This window comes from Stegastes partitus, unplaced genomic scaffold (genome assembly GCF_000690725.1).
Source record: "Stegastes partitus isolate 25-593 unplaced genomic scaffold, Stegastes_partitus-1.0.2 Scaffold366, whole genome shotgun sequence".
In the NCBI taxonomy this organism is placed as follows: domain Eukaryota; kingdom Metazoa; phylum Chordata; class Actinopteri; family Pomacentridae; genus Stegastes; species Stegastes partitus.
In genome coordinates, this window is record NW_007578097.1 from 444,959 (window position 1) to 462,255 (window position 17,297).

A 17,297-nucleotide genomic window follows, 5' to 3' on the forward strand; every position below is an offset into this window, starting at 1 on the left:
TTTTTTTTGGCTAATTCCTAAACGAGGCATGTTGAATAAAGGGATTTTGATGAAATATCACAATTTTAAGCTCAGTTTTGGTTACATTTCCCGATGGAACAGCACATGACAGATGGTGTCGAGTACCATTGGAAAACTAAAAATTTAATGATTCTTTCTGTTTTTACAGTTTCTGGCTCTGACAGATAGTACTATTTTGGCTTTATTTTGTTTGTTTGTTTTGTAAAAATAGCATGCATCTCTAACACGCTGGTGATTCAGGGGTTCAGAGGGTTAAATTTGTTTTTTGGGGGGGGGGTTATGCAGATTTACTAAAATCACCCTACTCAATTTGGACTGACTCATTCTTTCCAAATAAAAAATATTCAAGTCAACTGATGAAAATTCCTCTATTAGTTTGCATTGCAATACATACTGGGGGGAAAAACATACACTTCTGTCCAATATCGTGCAGCCGTAGTTGGACATGTGCAATACAGGCAAAGGAAAACAATATTAGGCTGCATGAATTTATGGAGCATCTTCTTGTAAGTGTTCATTTACCTCTTTAATTGTTTCAATCTCACCGTCATCTCTACTCAAGCCATTGTGTTTCTAACATATCTCTTGCCATCCTGTTCTCTGTTCGACCTTTGTGGCGCGTGCACGGAATCCAAACGCTGCAAGAAAGCAGACATACACACTGCGAGATTAATTTGAATGATTGACAAGCAACCCAGCTCTGTTAATCAAGTTATGCTTACTCTGATTAGGACCTTAATGTGAGTAAGATAACCTGGTTAAGGTGTTTACATGAGAGTTGCAATAATATGCGTATTGCATTAGTCTGGTTATAATTGAATTATTGGTGTGCATGTAAATGCTCTTTCTCTTTCTCTGGCTCATTTCCAGACACCAGCCTCTGTATTTTATGTGAGAGGAAATCTCTGTGTGTACTGTAGGTCTCCGCTGATCAGAGGAGAGGTGAGACATGAGCATGTGTGCAGCAGTTCATATGAAAGCCACCTGGCTCTCTCCAGCTCTGTGATTTATGCCTTTGATAACAACAACCCAGAGATGCTTTCAACAACAACAAAGTAGCACTGAAGGATGACAACAATGGGACACTTGTCAGTCTGGAGATGAAAAGATGTCTTGCTTGGTGGCTGTCTCTTTTGTAACTTTGATAAATATTTTCTTTCTTTTGTTTTGTTTATTTGTCTCCATGTGTTTCTGTTTATCTTATCAAAGGTTATTGATGAAGCAAAATGTGAAGTGGAGTCAGTTTTCCATCTCTGACAGAATGCCTCCCTCATCCTGTGAGAAGACGGCAGTGTGCTTCACTGCCTCCGCTATGAACAGACTTATTTCCGCTGGCTTGTCCTTCTTAATGTCAAACAGTGACGAGAAAAAGAAAAAGAAAAAAAACACACATGCACGTCTTGTGTGATATCTTATATTTTGCCTATAGTGTTTGCATTGAATTTGCATAGTCCCTTCTATGGTTCATGCTGGTAATGCTGAAAAATATTTTATCAGTTAAACAGTTTAAATAAAAAAAATAATCAAAGCAGTAAATGATAAAAATGCATTTATGGTCCAACAAATTAATGCATTGAGGTTTTACCAGCGTTTTACATGTTTTTAGTGCGCCTAATGTATTAGATACTACTCCTTACATGCACAAAATGAAATAATTTCTTGAAATATGATGCATCATTGCAATTTAAACTAGCACAATGCCATTAGCTGTGCCACTGTACAAAATTTAAATACAATTTAGACAAACTAATTAATAATTTAACGCTTTGAGAGGGAACATTCTTCAAAATAAATGCCATTTACAGATATTTTAGCTGTATAGCTATTTGTTCGAGCTACTCCTTCACTTTTTATTTAATCCTGTGGTTCATGGGAATCGAGTTTTATTGGAATATTTTATACTAATAATTCAAAACAGAATTCCATGAAAATGAATTGGACACCACCGCCGCGGCTTTACGTCTCCCTCTATTTCTCATTATCTTTGTCCTTTCCTCTCTTTGTCTTCCTTTTCTACTGATGTGTCTGCTGTTCTTCTCTGTTCATCTGTCTCACTCATCACTGCTCTTTGCTGTTCATCCGTCTCACTCCTTCTATCTGCCCCCAAAATCGACTGTAGCTGCAGGCTGAAAGGCTTATTCACCAGCCTCTCTCCCAAACCAAGCTACTGTGTTAAGCAGCTTAGCACCAAAAGTCGGCTAGCCAGCAAGCTAACCCCGGATAACTGCACTCCAATACGAAATTTAAAGAGCGTGTTTGGAACTGTGCTTCTCTGCTATCATTTCTTTCCTCGTCAACTAAAAATCTTGCTAAACAAAAAATTTAAATGCAGAATAACAGAACATTCACACTTTCCAAACAGCGTATATAGTAATTCCTTCCTTAAGTCCCACTGGAAATTAACTTTTGCTGTAGTTCTAGGCCCTTTTTCATTTTCACTTTCACAGAGATATTAATATATTTTTAATCCATATGGCCTCCATAGAAATATCCACCGTCCCTGGGCCCCTCCTGTGCATTAGACAGTTGACAGTCTTCTTATAGCAGAAATGAGGGGAGTGCTCTGTGACTGATGGAGCTCCTTTGTCAATGACAGGGGAGCTGCTGCTGGCAGTTTTGGGCCAAAGAACAGTACAGATTACATTAACATCAGTCAAGCTGTTGTCAGACTAGTAGGACATAAATAGGACCTTATTGATGCATAATGCAACAACTTTTCATTGTGACGTTTTCTGAGTAATAGGATCAGAAAGTGAGTCTGTGGCTAAAAAGGCAGTATGCCAAAAAAGATCTGCAGAGATGTATCACAAGTGGTGCATTGGAAGAAAAGTTCGAGGTGATGTTTGGAGTTTTAAGGGTTCCTAAGGGACATGTTGAGATCAAATTAGCAGGGGCGACCGAGTGGTTAAGGCGCACACCACATGGATCCAAATGCCCTGAACTCTATGAAACAAAGCTATAAAATGGCTAAAAGCAAATAATATTTAAAAAAAAAAAATCTATTAAAAAAAACCTCAGGAATATTGTATAGGGAGGTCAATATTTAGGGGTCAGTATAATAACTTAGTAATTTTGCTGCTAAAAGTGTGCAATGCAGCTGCAGAGCAGCATGAAACCATGGCAACATTAGAAGAAACACACCATCAGTAGTTATGATAGGGGCTAGAATTAATTTGACCAACCACACCACCTCATTTTCTCTACTTTGCTGAATATCATATTGCTGTTGAAGTGCTTTGACAGTTTTATAATAGAGAAAACAAAGCTTTTGACCCAGGTTGGCACAAGCAAAAAAAAAAATCCCAGGAAACCTTGACATAAAAATTGCACTGTGCTGTTTGATCACTACTGACACTGCCCCTACTGCATCTCTCTCCTCCTTCCTCACTACAGTCAAGTTCACAGAGACTCTTAAAATACAGGTGCGGGTAGGAAAAGAACCAGTATGCTCCGAAGAAAAATGCCACTTTACAGGCATGAAGTGTTTGTACTGTCATGAAAATAGAGCCTTATGTTCGCTGAATTCACGCTTTTGTCGCGCAGAACTTATGGTACCATGAATTTGATATGCCATTCTGTTTGCCAAGTTGCTTTGGCTGACAGTTTATTTCAGTCAGGGAAGGATACGCGTACATACTTTAAATGGGGTAAAAGTTCAAGCGTCAGTTTCAGAGTTTTGGTCAAATATTATATAAATACAGAAATTCAAGTTAATGTCAAAGCTGTAAAGACACAGTGAATATAAATATTGCTTGTGTTGAGAAAATGTAATTCTTTTGGTTGGAGAGATGGCGCGTGTGAAATTTCTGACAGTCCTCATCTTTCTTTAGGTCTAATCTTTCTTCCTTTCTGTGTACACTCCTGAGGAAGGCTGAATTTCTGTGCTACAGGCTTGAGGAGAGAAAGCTGAGGACAGTTCCCCGGAGTCCGGACACCAAGGCCCCCGGGCCTCCACAGCTCATAAACAGATGTGTCCTTGTCCCCAGCCAAGCGCAGCCACTCAAGTGGCAAAGCAGGGGCCCAATAATTGTGAAGAATTGAAAGCTAAATATTGGCTTTATCTCCTCAGTAATAAAAGGGCCATGAAATTGATTTAATGCTGCAGCGCTTCTCTTGGGTGGCTTCTTACAGCGTGAGCACAAAACAATGAGCAGCAGCCATCTATTAATTAACCCACCTAATCCTGCAAAGTTAATCTCTCACCACAACTTTGCCCGCAACTAACTTCCAAGCCAGTGGGTCTATTGGGGGTGTCATGACAATGGCAGTGAGGGGAAGATAGATTCAGCACTTAGGAAAAGAGAGAGAGAGAGGGAAAGGGAAAAAAGAGGTGGAGAGTGCTGCATGAAACGCTGTTCCGCACAGCAACCATGGGAACACTGTAAGTGGAAATGCAGGGGTGCATGGCCATCATTAGCATAGTATCAGAGTTGATTTGTGTTTTTGTGAAAAGAGGCGGAGAATATCATTTGAGCTGTTGGAATTTGTTCCCGGTGTGGAGCGGCTGCAGTAGCATAAATGCGGTTGATTTCAGTTGCCTTTTTTTGTCGTCTTTTGTGTTTCTCCTGTCACCGTGCTGCCTCACTCTCTTATTCTTTCCCCGAGCTGTTAGATAGTTTGGGGGGAGGAAAGTGGCATTTCTTCCTCTTCTTCACCTGCTTGCCAGTCGCAGCGTGATGGCACCTCACACCCAACACGCGCATTCATGGTCATATTGTGTAGACGGAGTTGTGAATTACCTCCTTCTCAGCCGGCTGATGAAAAGCTATGTGTTTTTCTCTTTGGCTGCGGCTCGTCTGACCCTGCCCTCTCACCTCCTCCTCCTCCTCCTTCTCCTCCTCCCCCCCTTCGTCTCATCAGTCTTTTGTGCGAGCCCCTCTTCGTGGAATAGCGGTACAAGGCTGGCTCGGAAAATAGGTCACCCGCTGGTGCTCCTCTCACCTCCACAGCATTCAAAAAATAATCCTCTGAGGTGTCCTGTGCCATTTTGTAATGTCTAAACCACAGTCTCCAGAATCTGGCCAAAACATCGAAGATACTCACACACATAGCGACTAAAAAAAAAAAAAAGAAGGAAAAATCAAGAAAAACTCCAATTGAGGGAATTTGAAGATTTTTTTTTTTTTTTTTTTTTTGCTGGTGAGGAAAGCATTTCCTGTGGAGATAATTTTAGGAGGCTGATTAGGCATAGACGGTGTTGAGCCCAGAGTGAGGAATCTCATCACCACTACTAATGACATGCCATTCCTGCGCTGAGAGAAGAGCCCGAGCCCTGGGCATCGACTAGCCTCCGTCAGCCACCTCTAGCTACTGTGTTCATTAATGCCAACAATGTAATTACAATTCACAGATACAGCGTTGGCTTAATTACAGTCTGATTATTAAGCTGATATTTGTTGGAATTTTCAGACCTCTAAAAAGTGGATTTATATTTGCATGGAATTAGAGCCTTTATTGTATTAGTGTATCATAAACTGACAATTTGGACAGATTTATGAGTGCATCTATAGACATACTTTGAAGCTTTAAAAAATCTCAGCGTTGGAGTACTGTAAATGTTTACGTAAGAGTGTTTACATAAGAAGAGACAAACACAAGAGACTTGTTCAGTCCTCACATAAGCTCGCAGATGGGAATCTCTTCTGAGTGACAAATATTCCAGCAGATGCCTCCATCTGATTGTGGGAAATGTTCTTTTGTTTTTTTGTGTCTGGCTATATATCTTCCACCTGAATAGCCCAACAACAACAAAAAAATGTGGAATGCATTACAGTGGATTATTCTGATTCCATAGAAACTCACAGTAATTAGGAGCACTTCCGAACAAAATGCAGAGGTAGTCCCCAGAGAGAGGGCTATTATAGCCATGTCTATGCAGCTCAGAAGTGGCTATAATCTTTCATCCAACGCATGTGACACAAACACCCCCAGAGCCAAATTCTTTCACTAATATAATCAGGGACTTAGTGAATTGCAAACCCACCCAAAGTCGGTTTACTTGCCGCCTTATACTACGCATGATTTGCACCTTTTCAGCCCGACAGAAATCTGCTGTGACCACACCGGGTTCACATCGCACACAGGCTGTAATCGCCATTTTCGCTGAGTTAATCGGCGATCAGTTCGCTTTTAAATTGTTTCAAACATCTGTATTTTGCAGTGGGTCGCTCAGGGCTGCCGTTCTGTTTCTGGTTGTATCAGAGGGTCTGCAGGAATTTGAATATCACAGTGGGTACTGTAGGAGTCCGCTGATAGATGTCGCCCTGACATGAGCCCCCCGTCTCTGACAGCTATAGTTTTATCCCGTAGCTCAGCGCTGGTCTCAACATTCTCCTGGAGCTTTGGGACGTACTCATCCATGTTCAGGAAGTGATGTGTGTGTGTATATGTGTGTGTATGTGCCTGCAGGCTTCCCAGCGACAGCATATGGACCGGTGGCGGCAGCGGCAGTAGCAGCAGCGCGTGGCTCAGGTAGGGGGGCCCGTGGAAGAGGCGGCTACTTGGCGTACCCACAGAGCACAGGGCCAGGTAAACGCTCTGTCCATGTTCTGTGTGGCTGCTGCTCTCTTCAACTTATCCTGCTCTGCTTCTCCCCATAGACATAGTCCCCCGAGCCCCCAACACACTCGGCAACATTTATAGTTTAGACTGGCATATAGGTTAGATAAACACACAGCAGAGATTCATGCAAAATCTCTATTCATACATCTGCAATTGGAACTTTCTTAAATGCAAAATTTGCAGTTTAAGACCCATCTAGGAACATTCCCCCGACCATTCTGGATCCCCAAAACATCAGCCACGACAGAGCCACTCTTAGACTAAAGAGAAACGTTCCTAAAAGGGCTGATGGGGATCTCAGTAAAGTTAGACAAATTCCAATATGAATTTGGCTCTTTCGTGATAACGTAGCCCTGTTTACTTCAGAAAGAGTACAAAAAAATCTTCCTACAAGGAATTTTGTGGAACGCAACCTCGATAAAAATAGGGATCTGCGGTCTAAAACATCTGCACTTGAACTTTTTTTTGAGGGTTCCTGACATTTAAAAGATATGGTTACACGTAGGAGGCCATTCAGATCATAAATCAGATGCAAGAGTCTAAAAGGAGCTCGCGTCAATCCAAGAATCCAATTCCTTGATATTGGCTTGCATCAAAGATTCCTGTACGTCGCACAAATTTAAAAATTAAAATTGTGGATAGATGATCTACTGTGGGTAATGCATTTCCACTTGGTCTAAATATTCGACTGCCAGATAAAAACAATATGTTTTCTTCGTTTCATGCGATATGTTATAATTGCCATCTGTGGTAAACTAACCTAGTTATAGTAAAACCTCCAAGTGTTTTAGCATTTAGAATGGTGGATTGTCTCTTAAAATAGCAGCAGTGGTTGTTAAATTACACTGAAGTCAGTCACGATTTCTTCTTTTCTCCCTCTTTCCTCTCGTCTACCTGGTATGACCTGATCATTTTAGAGTCAAAGCACCCTGAACCTTAGACACCTTTCTAATCGCAGTCATGTCGTTGCTACACAAATTGAAGCTTATTCTGCTGTTGCTCTCTAAGTAAATACAGACGTTTAAAAATTCAAATAGAAAGATTAGTCAGTGCCTCTGCGGTGTGCCTGTAGAGATCAACGTTAAACACACACACTCTAGTAAAGCATACTGACAGTACACATCTCATTCACATCGAGGCGAATGTCTGCCAAGAGATTTGTACCAAAAAAAACAGGATGCAAGTTTCTTTCCGTCTTAAACAGCATTGATCAAGTTGTCGGCTTCATTTAGACATCCTGCTTTTTTCCACCCTTACAACTGTAGATCATTCAATAGCTGTCAATAATAGCTCCCCTGACTGAACACACAGCCTCTAGTCTTTAGGGAAGAGTGTCTTTCCTAATCAGACATACTATTAGAGGCTTGTTGGAGAAAATGTGTTTTAATTGTAACTCAGATGTTGTCTGGTTTGTGCAGTTGGCTCACAGATGTAAAAACAGGAGACAGTTGCTATTTCCCGTCATGTGCTGTGATGTGATGTGATGCACACGCACGCTCAGCTACATTACAATCGGTGTGCGCTTATTACCTGCGTGCACGCACAAACAAATTTACCCTCTTGTCCTCGTTTGAACTTAAATCAAATCAACAGAGGGAACACTGGAAGCCAATCAGATGCTCTTTCTTTCATGTCAGGCTATTTGATTTTTTTTTTTTTTGCATTTTCAAAACAAACTATTTGCCAAACAATTGCAGCGAGCATCACTAAGAAGCAGGAACGTTGATTTGGGGTTAGCAGCAGCCAGGAAGCAAGAGACGTGATGGCAGCCATTATGTACAGTTTAATTCTGACAGCTGCAAATGGAAGGGAGACAAGTAAATGATTATGAACAGGGACGGAGGGGGAGGGGTGTTAGAGCGGGAAACAGTGACATCATGGGCCTGTTTTAGAGTACTTAAACAGCTACGAGGCAGTTTAAAGAGAATATCACTCAGTGAAATCTCCATGCGACGTCAGCGTCTGGCAGAATCTGTCTGAAAAGCAAAAATATTAGAACAATAACTGCAACAAAATCTGGAGCACGAGTTTAATTCGACCGAGCCCGTACAATATTTGTAAATTGTTCCCTGTATTAGCAGTGTGATGTTTTATTGTTACCATATATTAATTGTTCTGTTCTCTAGAGAATAGCTTCACCAATGCGTCGCGGTGATGTAATCGGTTCTAGGTTGTGGCTTTTCGGACAGTCACAAGTGATTTATTAATGATTTGTTAAGTGTTTGAGAGGATGCTGATGACATATTGCACGGATTAATACATTGAGTGATCTCCTCTTTGTACAGACACAGACCAAACAGAGGACACGGATAGTATAGGCTTGACCTTCCTCTCTGTGTATTGTCTGGGGATGCTGCTGCATCTCCGTCCCATCTTACGCTTTAATTTGCAGCACTCAGCCCACAAATAGCAATTCTGGTGGTTTCATTTTTTTATTTATTTATTTTCTTTTTGCTAAATTCTCTAATTTTAGTCCAGACAAGAGTTTTTTTTTCCCTCATGTGTGACGTAACTGTGGATTCTTTGTGCTGTGACTCCACCTACAGTTTCCATAGAGCACCACATATTGTGCATTCGTCTACTTTGACCCAGTAGGAGAGAAGCAGGGTTGGTGGGATGTCACCTAAATACCAAGCCACAGTTGTTAAATAGAGGAACACGCGTTATTAAAGCATCACCAGACACATGCACAATACGAAGAAATAAAAAAAAAAAAAAGACCTTTCCGTTGAGTGTACAGTTGTTTGTAGATTGTCAGCAATGCACACAGAGAGTGTCGTGAGAGTGTGGAAGACATTTTCCATCACTGGCAGAGGACACTTTCACCCTGCTTCCAATGCCCAACAGACAAAATGACAGCATGCTGACTTCCCTCTCTATGACAGACTACTGCTGATGACAAGGTGTATTTTGGACTCCTCACTGGGGCCTGCTTCTTGCAGGAAACTACACCCCAGACGATGCTATAGTCATGTACATAACAAGACAGAAGATGCAGCGTTTTTCCTCAGGCTTATTTTTACTTTAGGTGGTATTGGTTGCTACTTTTGTTCCAGTGTACAGTCAAATAGTACAAAAGCTAGTCTGGTACCAGTCATCACAGCAGAAAAATAACAAAACACAGAGTTAAAGCTGGGGTAGGCAGTATTTTCCAGCATTAGTGTGCAAAGATTCCATAGAAATATTCTAGCATTTTGTAATTTAAGTGGATGTGGTGCTGCAGTGGCATAAACGGAGGAATTTCACACAGGAAAGCAAGCTTCGTGTCCCTATTTGTGGGTATTTGAAACTTATGCATATGCTTTTGTTTGTCTAGTAGGAGGGGCTGAGGACCAAGAGGGAGGAGCTACAGGAGGACAGCTGCATTTTTAAATAGGTTTTCCAGATTTCTGCCTGCTGCAGATTTTATGGTCAGTCAGGCCAGACAGCATGTTTTATTTAGTAACAGCTGAATCTAAGACGGTGTCAGTCCGGATACTTTTTACAAAGGTTGGTCTCCTGTCTCCATTTGAGGAGGTATTTTGCCGCCCTGATCTCCACCAAGTAGCCTGTTGCACCTCTAAAGTGCAAGAACAAGGACTAGTCTTCAAGCGTGTTTGTGGGGATGTTTGAGGGACTGTAGCTGCAGGCGGGAAGTAGATCAGAGAGATGTGGCTACTGCACAGAGTTTACCATTGCCTGGAGCTAGAGAGGTGCCAGCCCATACTTGGCTTTACAGGCTGGTATTGCGGCATTGAAGCTATGACAGGGTGCCACTGGAGGTCACGAAGGATAGTCACATAATATCAGTTGGAGGTGAGGAACATCTGCATCGTAAGGCCAGCAAAGAGGAAATTACTAATTTGGAGATGACTAATGCATGCAGCAGCACCTGGGCTGCGGTTTGGACCAGTATACTCTAGCTCTGCTGTTGATATGAAGGATAAACCTGCACAAATGAGCCCCAGTTGCCACATTTATTGAGATTGACAGGCCGTTCATTCTGGAACTGAATACTAATATTAGGCGTTTACAGTATGTCAGCAACAACGTGCCTATTAATATGCATAGTGCAAGATCATTCTGAAGACTTAAATGTTCAGCTAATGACACAGATTGTGAAGGTCATTAATGTGCATATTCTTTAAAAGGTGGTCAATCCTCGTTCTGTTTCCTTCATTTTAAATTCAGCTTATCTGAAATCTCCTGTGTGCCAGCATTGTCAGATAAAAAATGGAGAAAATGCAAGTGATGCAGATGGTTCTGACAGACCAGGGAACTTCACAGGTCCCAGCCTACTCTGGTTGAGTGTTTTCCTGAGTCCCTCTGAGCTTTCTAAGAAGCTCAAATGTCAGTCTCAGATCTTGGCTTTACCTGCAGTGTACACAAAGCACATTCAACTGCATTTACAGGTCTGGGTCCTTGCTCTGTACTCTATGTGTGACTTGACTCAGGTGCTCAAACCTGAAATAGAGTTGGCAGTGGTCAGTACTGTGCATAAATTAGCCTGCAGTATAAATTACAGAGGTGCCTCTGCCAGTTTTGTTGGGAATCAGGATGGTCTTCACATCATTTAAAATCCATTTCTCCCCTCAGTTAGCTGCTGCTCCTCTTTGTTCTATTCTCTCTTTTACTCATTTGACTTCTTTTTCCACCTCTTTTTTTTTTTTTTTTTTTGCACCGATGAAAAGAAGGAAACTCATGTGACAGACATTTCCAAATTAAGATTATTATCAATTTCCTCCCAACAAGCTCTGTGATCTTCAGCAGTGCCCGAGAGGAGACTAGGACTGGCTATGTGCAGAGGGCTTAATCAGTCTGGCTCTGAGTGAGCACGGGTCCATTTGTCCCAGATGCTAATCTGCAGAGCTCAGCTCTGAGGCCAGAAGCACTTTACATGTATTTGGTGCAAAATAACATGAGCAGGCGTGCCAAGCCCATCCTGCTTGGGTTTTTTGTCTAAGGCCCAGGGAAAGATTTGACACATCGGGGAGGGCAAAGTGTCCCTTTGCACCTCCACCACAAAGCGGCGGCTCTCACAGCTGTGGGGAGCAGATGCTCTGAGGTTACAGTCACAGGCCTCCAGGGACATCAGCACTCTGCCCTCCAGGGCCTGCATACATAACACACTCTCCAAAGAAAACTTAGTGAAGGCTTAATGTGAGCAAGGTACGTTTTTCTCAGCCCTGTAAATTCAGTATTGAAATACAATATGTTTTAAACCTTTTTTAATCAGTACATAATAAGTTGTTGTTGTTGTTGTTGTTTTTAATTTTCATTACACATTTATTTTCAAGAGACTTTTCTACAAACATTACACACTACTTTGTAATTAATAAACACATCCAGATTACAAAGTACATTTCCTAGCTTTGTGCACACCCACGATAAAATATGATATGAATAAATGGCTCTAAAATTAGATTTAAATCTATTAGCAGACAATATATGAGCAAACTTTGCTGTAAGACATAATTCCTCTCACACTTAATTCACATATTCCACCCTCTGTATCTAAATGACCATTAGATGTAGCCAGTATCAATCTCACATTTCACTCATAGTGAGTCTTAGATTTCTTCAGACCACTTAAGCCTGACCAGACATGTTTGAAAAAATGTGTTCAGCCAAAAGGCCAGGGCTGTCAGCTCTGAGCCTGCTCACGATAGGATAATCTGTGCCGACTGTCGATAACTGAGTGCCCTTTCTCAGTCCCAACTAGACCAGATCCCTCACAGGTTAAAATCTGCATTAAAATCATTTAGTGTGGCCTGTGTGGGCTTCCCTGCAGCAAATTAGTGTGAACTGATTTACTACACTGTTGCACGTTGTTTTAGCCATGATTCAGTGTTCACATTCCCTCTTCCCCCTTCTGTAACTTTCCACAATCATTCCCCAACCAAGGCTCAAGGTAAATATAAATCAGTAGCTCTGTTGAGTTTGTCCATTACCGCAGAGAACGGCAAGAAAGGGGAAAAGCAGGCATAAAATGAAAAGTAAAGAAAACAGAGGCTTGAGTATGGGTGAGTAAATGCAAGAAGAAATCATCTGTTAAAATTCATTAGCCAAGCTTCTCTGAACACAAAATGACAAGACATTAAATATGTATTATTTATGAAATGTCTGTGCTCTCTGAAAAGGGTGTCTAGTGCTGTTAATTACTCAGCCGTTCATTCAGAAAAGATTATTTCAAATGGAAAGTGAAAGCAAGGCTAGACAGCAAAAGAGCTGTTAGTTTCTTTCACGCTATTTTTAAATGACATTGGTGAAAATGGAAAAGCTAATTATGGTAGCTCAAAAATTCAAAGCTAATTTGAGAAGCAGCATGTCAGGTTTATTGACATCTTCTGTAGAGTGATGTGGTTTGATGGCCACCAAGGAATCTCAGTGGCGCCGCAAGGGAAAGGGAGGAGTGGCTGCACGAAAAAATCCCTATTTGCAGGAATTAAAATAACTTGTGCTGATAGATTTTTACGGTCCCCAATTCCCAGCGTTTGTTAACTGCATAAATAAAAGGTATAGTCATGTTCATGCAAATATATTTATAGATGAAAAACCAATATTTTGTTAGTGATCAGAATTCAAATTACAGGGCTTTCAGGTGAATTTAGCAAACCCTTCAAAAGCGCTTGTTGTGTTAAGAGATTTGTCAGAGTATTTAAAGGCTCTGGCAAAGTGTTTTTAATTTTAATACTTGTCGTTGGTTAAATTTAGAATCACAATTTGTGCCTTTAAAAATAAGCACGCGCTAGTGCAGTTTCAGTCTCGGTGGAATTTAAACCAAGAATAATACGTTGGTACACACCACTGGCTAAGTTGTGAAAATATTTTTCACATCCTGAAGTCCCAGGAGGCCATATTTTATCATCAGTGTGACTTCTTTTATTTTCCAACTAGTGAGAAAAAGCGAACTCCTACTTTCAGGGTTTGTGATTCCTCCTTAAAGGCAGTCACCTGGCAAAGTGGGAACGAGAACAGGGCATTTATCCACTTAAAGAGACCCACCCCGATGATGTCAATAACAGATGACTCCAAGACACTCCCCTCTCCATCGCCTCACAGCCGGCGTTGGTCACCGAGGGCAGAAGAGAAAGAGGGTGGGGGCAGAGGAGATAATTATCAGTATAAATGAAGCCCTGCGAACGATTCGCACTGCTGGGTCCCCTGATCTAGTCTCCAAGGCAACCTCAACACACTCATTTGTTTTGTAGATGAGTAATTACATCCAATTAGTGGCCAGTGGAAAAAAGGAGTCCAAGAAAGGCCCATTGTTCTGGATAGATTGTGTGAATATTAATAGTGGGACGGTCTGAGGCACAGTGATATGATCGGTGATACTAATGCAGCTGTGGGCACACTCTGCCCAGTCTCATCCTGCATAACAGATCAGATAGCCACTGATGAAAATATATGGCTTTGAGAATGTGTGGCTGCATGTTTGTGTCTGAGTCGTACTCTGGTCCAGCTGCCTGTACGTGGCAAACAAAGCCGGTTCCTTACCTGAGCCCAGAACACCTGCAGACGGTGCGACTGCATGCACGATGACAGGTTCTCAAATTTTATCACCTGGACAAATGTCAAATGAAACGTAGGACGATCTCTCGGCATCACCGCTGTAGCAGCAACACTTTAATGGAGCATATTTTTTGGAATGCATGTCGCCATGCACCAACATCTGCCAGATGTGTTGTAGCTGATAGATTTAAATTAGCTTGGTGTTCATTGTCTTTGGAAACTGGGTTTTATTTTGAATGACGTTTTATGAGATTTGGAAACCAGGCACACACTGTATGGATTCAGCCTGATTCAAACCCAAATTACTTGTTTAGTTTTGAATCAGGCCCAAATTTTTTTGTAACACCGGTTATTGGAAATTGCAGTTTGAGCAGTTCTTCACATTACTGCTGTCAAAACATCCCTTAGAAACTGCAGCGAGCTTCTCTCAATATTAACGGTGTCGTATTTTCCAGGTTGTGGCTGTAGCCGTCTGTTGTGATCTACAATAAAACGGAACTTTATTGCAGAACAGACTGACCACTGTGTCTGCGTCCTCCAGCTCAATATTCTTTTTTTCACTTTTTCTTCCTACTTTTCTCCTCACAGTCGAATTGGAACAAAGTTTTGTAAACACTGCTGAGGACACGGACGCCTTGTTTGAATAAACTTTATTGGAATTTATCAAGGGGCAAAACCAGCCTTGTTTACATTCAGTTTGAGCTCCATGTGCTGTTTGACCAATTGATCCGTACACTGGGAGCACAAGAGTTTACACTTGTGGCCGAGCAGAAAGGTACAGGGTACAAGATTTGGGGGGAAAAAAGCACATTGTGTCTGCCAGGTTAATGCAGCTCAGGTACTTAGAATTACAACCTCGTCTCAGATGAAAATATCTCTCCTGTCTCCAAGTGTGAAGCTACTTTTACTTTAGTTGTTTGCTGCGAACAATAGTTTGGATGAAATATCAACAATACCTGTTGAAATGTAGATTTTTGCCAGTGGTGGACTGTAACTATAATAAATATAGAATTATAATAGTTTAATAATGAGTCAATCAACTCATGAATCAAGCAATATTATGATAAAGCTACCCAGCAGTATTAAAACAATTTAAATTAGCTGTAGGTGGTAATGAATCAAAAATTATTGTCCAACAATATCATAGATATTATTGTGAAACTTTTGCACAATTATTACTTGTACTTAAGATGCTTTAGATATGGTTTCATGACACTTTTGTACATGTAACAGAGTATTTTAGACCGTAGCTTTGATCTAAATACTTTTCCCACCACTGGTTTTGTGTAAATAATAATAATATTGTTATTTCATCCTGCAAATCAGACAAATCCATCAACCCACCCTCCTATAATCGAGCAGCTTCACTTTTACCAAGATGACATAAATAGCACCAAGGTTCATTTTCAGTTTCTTTTTTGTGTCAGTTTTCTGATTCATTGCATAAATGCGCTGAATTACAGTCCACTAGTCCACACACAGTGAAAGTGATGCCTGTTCAGTGCTCCCAGTCTCGACACTGTTCTAAACTAGTGATATATTTGGAATGGCTTCCTTGTGAATTCCCAATAACACGGTTTGTGCTATTGTCAAATGTTTTTCCCCCATTATAATTATTCCATTGATCCAGTTTTCCTCATTAGCAAGGCCAATCAATTTTCAGTGACATTTGTCTAAGTGAAGTAAATGGAATGATTGCTTCTTGAGCTTTGTTCAATGTGTCAGGCATTATGTGACGTACGTGGGAAGCCTGCCCTATTTGGAGCCTATAATTTGATGAGTGGGCAGACAGCCCACAAGTGGTGAGATCAGAGTGCTAAAAAGCATTGGCGGGGAGAAACATGGCTGGTGCTTACATTCCATTTGGCAGAAGTGGACTGTCTCACTCTGAATGGGTAGAGGTGAAGTGGCTTTGAATGGCTATTCGCTCCAGGACCCAAATAAAAAAACAAACACACAGCAGGGGAAACCCAGCATGGAAAAGCCGGTGTCACCAATCAGTCCCTCCTGAGTAGATTAACTCTCTTATCAAAGAGGTGTGAGAAGGAGCAGTTTCTTTTAATTGCACTCTTTATATGAGCAGCTTGTCTCAGATTAAGAGAACAAGCAATAAATGTCAGCACGACTTATTGCTGAATGACATTTTCTAAACTGTTGATAATCCACCATTTGTGTCAAAGAAAGAATCATTGGAAGGGGCCAATCTGAGACGTGCTTAGAGTACTTGGTACACTTGAGAATGCTTATCATCAATAAACATGAATGTCTCTGTATCGCATTCACATAAAAACCTTATCAGTTTTTATTGGTCAGAAAAGAGGCTTTAAATTAATTATTGATCGGTGCGCTTTGTGTTTCTTTTCATTTAAATGACAAAAGCTTCCTTCAGGTACGTCAACCAAAGAATTGTTGGTTTGTAATGAGAAATGTATTGACCTGTTTTTTTTTTAATGATTCTTCAGTTTTATCTCACTTCTTAAGAGCTGCACGTAAACATGGGGACAGGCCAATTATGCAAAAGCCAAAGCATCAACGCTGTGGCTTTACTGTATGTTTTCTGTTCACTGTTATTGGTCCAGTTGATTCGAGGTAAAGAAAAAGAGCAAAGTGAGGAGGGTTTAATTGTATCCTTTCAGGGAGAGTATGATAGCATGTATCCATTATTGTAGAGCTAGTGTATACGACGCAGCTGAGCATTTCAAACACGGACCATATGCCAGGGGGGCCTGGCCACATGGCAGGAGCCCGCTGGGGAGGGAGGGCAGGGAGGGCCAATTAAAGCCGACAAAATGCGAGGATGTAACCTAAAAAAATCGGTGTGACGCACCACCAAGCTATGCTCAACAATCTGGACACTTGACTTTGACGATGAAAAAGTTGATTTCCACAATGATGGAGTCCCCTCCCCTCCCCCTCCCCACCCTATACTGTATCTCCCAGGCCTCCCCGATTATGGGTTTTACTCTGCGCCCAGTGACCAGAGGGGGGGGCCCTGCTCCTTTGCTGACTATGGCTCCCTGGGGCCCCAAGCGGCTCAGATGCTGCACAGTGAGCATGCCACCTCCGCCTGCAACTCCCCCCTACAGCACCTACACAGCCCGGATCAATTTAAGAACCCAGGTTTGTATAAGAGCATCTATCTCATCCACATTTTGGACTTTTCAGTTTGATTCATGACATTATTTCATGCAGATGATCTGATCTTTTTTTTTTTTTTTTTT

The 17,297-nt window shown here is 41.4% G+C and overlaps 1 protein-coding gene across 8 annotated transcripts in view; it reads left to right on the plus strand.

Annotated features, from left to right (window-relative positions):
- Positions 1-17,297, plus strand: part of LOC103359323 (RNA-binding protein Musashi homolog 2) — a 249,750-nt gene that overhangs the window by 221,446 nt on the left and 11,007 nt on the right. For 4 of the 8 annotated variants that reach the window (XM_008284605.1, XM_008284604.1, XM_008284606.1 and 1 more), the window contains 2 exons: positions 6,430-6,549; positions 17,017-17,196. The exons of 1 other annotated variant lie outside the window; for it this stretch is intronic. In XM_008284605.1, coding sequence (XP_008282827.1) covers positions 6,430-6,549; positions 17,017-17,196 — 300 coding nt within the window. The remainder of the gene's footprint in view (positions 1-6,429; positions 6,550-17,016; positions 17,197-17,297) is intronic. 3 more of the 8 variants (XM_008284608.1, XM_008284609.1, XM_008284610.1) reach the window with 3 other exon arrangements.